The 5360-nt window shown below is 30.0% G+C and overlaps 1 protein-coding gene and 1 long non-coding RNA gene across 3 annotated transcripts in view; both read right to left on the reverse strand.

The window, feature by feature from the left end:
* Positions 1–23: 23 nt before the first annotated feature.
* On the reverse strand, positions 24–1893 carry LOC112906386. 2 transcript variants are annotated; one of them, XR_003232307.1, is made up of 3 exons: positions 1694–1893; positions 1235–1325; positions 24–1176 (listed from the first exon to the last, which is right to left on the reverse strand). It is a non-coding gene; the product is annotated as an uncharacterized LOC112906386 (long non-coding RNA). The 2 variants fall into 2 exon arrangements; XR_003232306.1 differs by having other exon boundaries at positions 1701–1892.
* A 2453-nt stretch (positions 1894–4346) lies between these two features.
* Positions 4347–5360, reverse strand: part of LOC108738312 (gastrula zinc finger protein XlCGF49.1-like) — a 6715-nt gene continuing 5701 nt past the window's right edge. The window contains exon 3 of the mRNA XM_025980387.1: positions 4347–4543. Within this exon, the coding sequence (XP_025836172.1) occupies positions 4535–4543 (9 nt within the window). The 3' untranslated portion in view covers positions 4347–4534. The remainder of the gene's footprint in view (positions 4544–5360) is intronic.

Consider the following 5360-nt stretch of genomic DNA (forward strand, 5'->3'; position numbering starts at 1 on the left):
CTTATGTACCAAATAAATTTAGATTATTTTATTAAAATCCAAAAATTTAGTTGCTTACAAATTTCGAGTCACACTGTAACATTTCTATCTTTAACTAGGCTACAGGGCACTCTCATTTAATTTGGCTGGAAGGTAACATGATAATTTAATACTTATAAATACTACCATTTCCAGTCCTTATATGCAGGCAACCCACAGTACTGCAAAGTATTTTGATCGTCAGCCAACAAAAGCAATTATAATTTATTTATTAAACTTAAACACTCCGTTTTCAAAGAGGGTTTAAAATATTCACTAGTACGTTTTAGACACATAGAGGTGGGAAATTATTTTAGTTTGTGTTCACCTCCGACGATTTTATTACATTTTGATACTTTCAGTTCGCTTCATAAGAGAGAAATTAATTTATCAAGAAATAAAAACGATTTCTTTAAATTGGGGCTTAAAAATGCACCCTGATAATTTTCAACCATAAAATTCGTTTAACTGATGCTCTACAACGACAATAATACATTTTGGTAATTTCAGCTCGTGCAATACGAGAGAAATTAATTTATCAATAAAAAAAACAATGTTCATAGGTTTAGGGTTAATTTTCACCTATAAAATTCTTTAAATTCAACTTTAATACATTCTGATACTTTCAACAGGATTAACTGATTTAGCAAAAACTAAAACAACGCTTTTAAATTGAAGGTTGTAAGCGCACTCCAATAATTTTCACCTAAAAACTTCTTTTTAGTGATGATTCGTAACTTTAATACGTTTTGGTACTTTCAGCTGGTTTAATAAGAGAGAAATTAATTTATCAAGAAATAAAAACACCGTATTTAAAATTGGGGGTTGAAGGGACATTCCAAATCTAAAGTTCTTTTCGCTCAATTAGCTCACTTAGTAAGGATGAAATTAATTTAACAATAAATTAAATCAACATATTTAAGTTGGGGAATTGAAAGTGCCTCACAACAAATGCCATACCTTTTGATACTTTCAGCTTGTTTAATATAGGATAAATTAATTTCAAATTAAACAAAACTGGTAAACATTAATCCTACCTGTCCAATGTAGTTGATGAATTGGAAAGAATAATTCTGGAACAACAACACTGTAGAGTCCACATTCACAACAAATAAACCAATACACAACGAAAACTGCATAGAGGAATAGTTTGAAAAACTGAAACAATTACGATTTTATTTTATTGGTTAAGAAAGAATGTTAAATAAAAACCCACCTTTCTTTATAAGACTAAAGTGCTGTTCAAGTTTTCTTATGACCCATAGCTTGTAAGGAATTTCCCTCTAACAGGCATACTGTACAGAAGGCTGAAACAGAAAGAATTTTTTTTATAGTTTACAAAGAAAAAAATATAATTCACGACCATATAAATATACACCATACTTGAGAAATGCTTCTCTCATTGAACTTGAAACTTATTCGAGCAAAAATTTCACGAAAGTCCATGTATTCTAACTGTACAAGTACCTTCCTTCCTTTTTTCATAATTTGAATTTAAAATGCATAGTTGTAAATACTAATCGTGATTGCCTGTTTTTCAAATAAGCAATGTTTCCATTGGAAAAAAGGCTCTATGAATATTGATTAAAAATACAAGAAAAATAATTACAAAAGATATTAAATTTGAATAATTGATTAAACTGTTTGTTTTAGTTTAGATGTGAATAACACCTACACATTACTTTTATTTGTTACGTATTACTAGTTCTTCCTCCCCATCAGTCACTGTGAGTTCGAAACTGTTAGCACCATTGCTTCGAGTGATCGAAATTCACTTTTGTGAACAATTTGTTTAATCACTTTCTGTATGTTAAAAATTGAAGAATTAAATTTAAAGGAATTGTTTATAAATATGTATGCAACACATCGCACACTTCAGCAAATCATTTTTAGCAAAATAGTATGTTTTATTTCTGTGGTTTAATTTATACATAATCAAATCAGAAAATTTCTTAGTTAAATAAACTCTACCTATTAACGCCAATTTATGTGATTTAGGGATATTAAACTGCACATAAAGACAAAAATATTAAATCTTTTGTATTTATAGATGCGCACTATCATGTCATTTTTGGTTTTTCAAAAACCTAAACAAAATTAATTGACACTGCATGTTGTATACATATGTATATAGCTCGATTACTTTTCTTCGCCATGTCTATCGACTTAACAGAATTTACAAAAACCTGGGAAGACGAAAAGCCAAAAAACGTGTTTCGAGGAATTTTACAAGTATAAAAGGAATTCAATATACCTACTATTTTTTAGAATTGATCTTAAAAAGGAACGTGTAGGGAAGTTTTAGATACAAAACCGTTGTGAAAAAATTGATAAGCTCCTTTCGTTGCTATATGGATGGGAAATTTTCATTTTTTATTTAAAATAATTCAAAATCACGGATAGTTTTTCCATTCTTGTGGCAACGAAAGGTGCACGCCTTTTTTTAAAAGCGTTTTATAACTAAAAATTCATTTCTTTTCATTGTTTCATTAGAATGCAATTTGAAAACAAGGATTTTTTAAAAAATACAATCGTTTTTAAAAATACTGAAATAAATTGTAGACTTCAGATGCTTAAGAAAGAAATAACTGTTACAAATTTCTCAATCTTTGGACAGAAGATTAAAAATTTATTGCTTTGTCCCTATCGTTGTTACTATAAGCTAACTAAAAGAAGGGATACATTACTTTTCTCCATAATCAATCTCTATTTTTGATTAAGAAGCATCTATCTCCTTGACTATTATTACTTTATTATAGTTTTATAATCTCATCATAATTTTCACAAATAAAGCTAACGTTTTTTTTCCTTTTTTTTAACTACAGGCAACATTTTTCATTAGAAATCATAAAAAAACTGTAATGTACAGGACACAAGGTACAAATACCCACATTAGATGCAAAAATTTGATTCATATTAATTAACAGTGTTAAGTGGCGCAAAATCATAATTAATTTAACTTTAAATTTAATTGCTTAAATATAAGTTTCGATTCGCATTGCAGCATTGGTATCATGATAATTTAAATTTAAAATACCTATCTAGCAAATAAATAGTGAAACGAGTCATCAGCAGAATTGAAATAGCAAACCTGTAGAGATGTGCATGCAAATGAATCTACTAATAGTGTTACTAAGATCGTTAGTAAGGGTGGCGCACATCTCTGCAGTATTGGAGCAAGAAGTGTTGTTATCTTACAGTGGAACGTTCGTAGTCGTGATAGGTCAAATGCATTATCTATTATGTTGCTTACTTGTTCCACTATCATACGAACGGACACGCAAAACAAACAAGATTTCAGTGGCGTTACTGATTGTGAATTAATAAAGATGTACGAGTGCGTTTATTGGTATTTATTTTTGTGAACTTTTGTTTAATTTATTTTTCGAAATTTTAAAAAATTGATTAGGTAAATTGACAAAAAAACGGCAAATATTAGTATCATTTGGTAACAACAACATATGTTTATCAATAAGGAACCTCAGTGCAGTACAAGGGGCCTAAGAAGTACTGTCTCAAAAAGGTCTTATAAAGTTTTAAACTAGCAGAATTACTGTTCTCAGATTATCTCCGTGCCACTGCAACTTCAATCCCATGGGCACAGGTAAAAGGATATGTGGCACGACATAATACCACATTTAAAATAATATATACAGACGCATAAATGTACATTTTGGTACGCTACACCACTGGAATATTTGATTTCTCGATCGTTTCTACTGTTCACCATAATGAGTTATTTCTCTATTTATTTGCCAGACCTTTTTTTTAAATACCATTAACGATTTCTCGTCCCGCATATAGGCAACCCACTTCACTGCAAAGTATCTGAGCTTAAGGCTGCAGTAGCAGTTCTGAATTCTTTTACTTATTAAAGACTTGGTTTTCAAAATCAGAGTTTAAATATTAATAATCAATAAATAAAAACGTTTTTAAATTGGGGGTTGGAAGCGCAAATCGATGTTCTCTATGAATTTTTATGGCAAAATCAACAAAACGTAGCGGAGCTATAAACGCCACCCAGCCCTTTTCAAAAAATTTGANATGTTCTCTATGAATTTTTATGGCAAAATGTAGTGGAGCTATAAACGCCAACCAAGCCTTTTTAGAAAAAATTTGATAGACTAATGTTCACAATTATTTTACTTATTAATGATTCAGCTTTCAAAATCAGGATTTAAAATATTAATAATCAAGAAATAAAAACGTTTTTAAATTGGGGGTTGGAAGTGCAAATCGATGTTCTCTATGAATTTTTATGGCAAAATCAACAAAACGTGGCGGAGCTATAAACGCCACCCAGCCCTTATCAAAAAATTTGATGGATGCTCCATGGGATCTTTTGTTAACTAAATTGACACCACATTAATAACGTGTGACTAATTAATATTAACTTAACTATGTAATATTACCTTAATTATCTGTAGAAAGCAAACCAAATTGAGAAAGGATACCAGGTCAGACATCCCATCTTGTCATTGCTAGGGTCAAAATTAACTTCCCAATCTTTCTCGGGTTAGCCAATCTATAGAAACGAACAGGAAAATCATTAAATACTTTTAATTAATAATATTTTAAAAGTGACTGCAAAAATAATAAACACACAACTGTTACGATATTCAATTATCACATTTCTTCTGACTCTCAAATTAAAGTCAAAATAAAAGTATAGATAGTGATTACATTGTCGTTAAAAAAAAAAATAAAGGGTCTATCCCTTGTATTAAGCTAACATTCACACATTCTGCATCTGACATTTCTGGAACGATCTTCAAAATCTGTCTATTGGGAGTAAGTTACAAATGTTTAAGAAACTGAGTTTTCTAGTATTTCTACTACTTTCTACTACTTTTAATTGATACTGTTACTTACCAATTCATTTCATAATTTCGTAAATCCTTTCTTTAGCAATAAAACACTGCATCCGTTACCAATGCAAAAAAGGCACCTTCACGCTTTCCTTAGGACTTCAGTGGGGTGAAAGAGGACTCACACACCCAATGTTTCATAATACAAGGCATCTAAAGTTTTTACTCTTTGAACTCTGGAACTCTGTTAACTTCTAGGTACTGTACCATTGATGTTGACAATTCATTTCCACAAATGAACAAGTAATGCCTTTGTAGTGGAAAAAAGGCACTTTTAGAATCGCAGTGTATGCCACCTGGAGTTTATGTAAAATCCTGTGGAATAATTTGTTACATTAAAGACTACAATTTTAAGCCATATTTTGAAATAATCATACAATGAACTATTGATATTAATTTTAGGTCTTTACTATTAAGTTACATTTACTATAAATATAATAAATAATATTGCAGAATTTTCCATGCTTTATCTAA

Source organism: Agrilus planipennis, unplaced genomic scaffold, assembly GCF_000699045.2.
Source record: "Agrilus planipennis isolate EAB-ADULT unplaced genomic scaffold, Apla_2.0 scaffold190, whole genome shotgun sequence".
NCBI lineage: Eukaryota > Metazoa > Arthropoda > Insecta > Coleoptera > Buprestidae > Agrilus > Agrilus planipennis.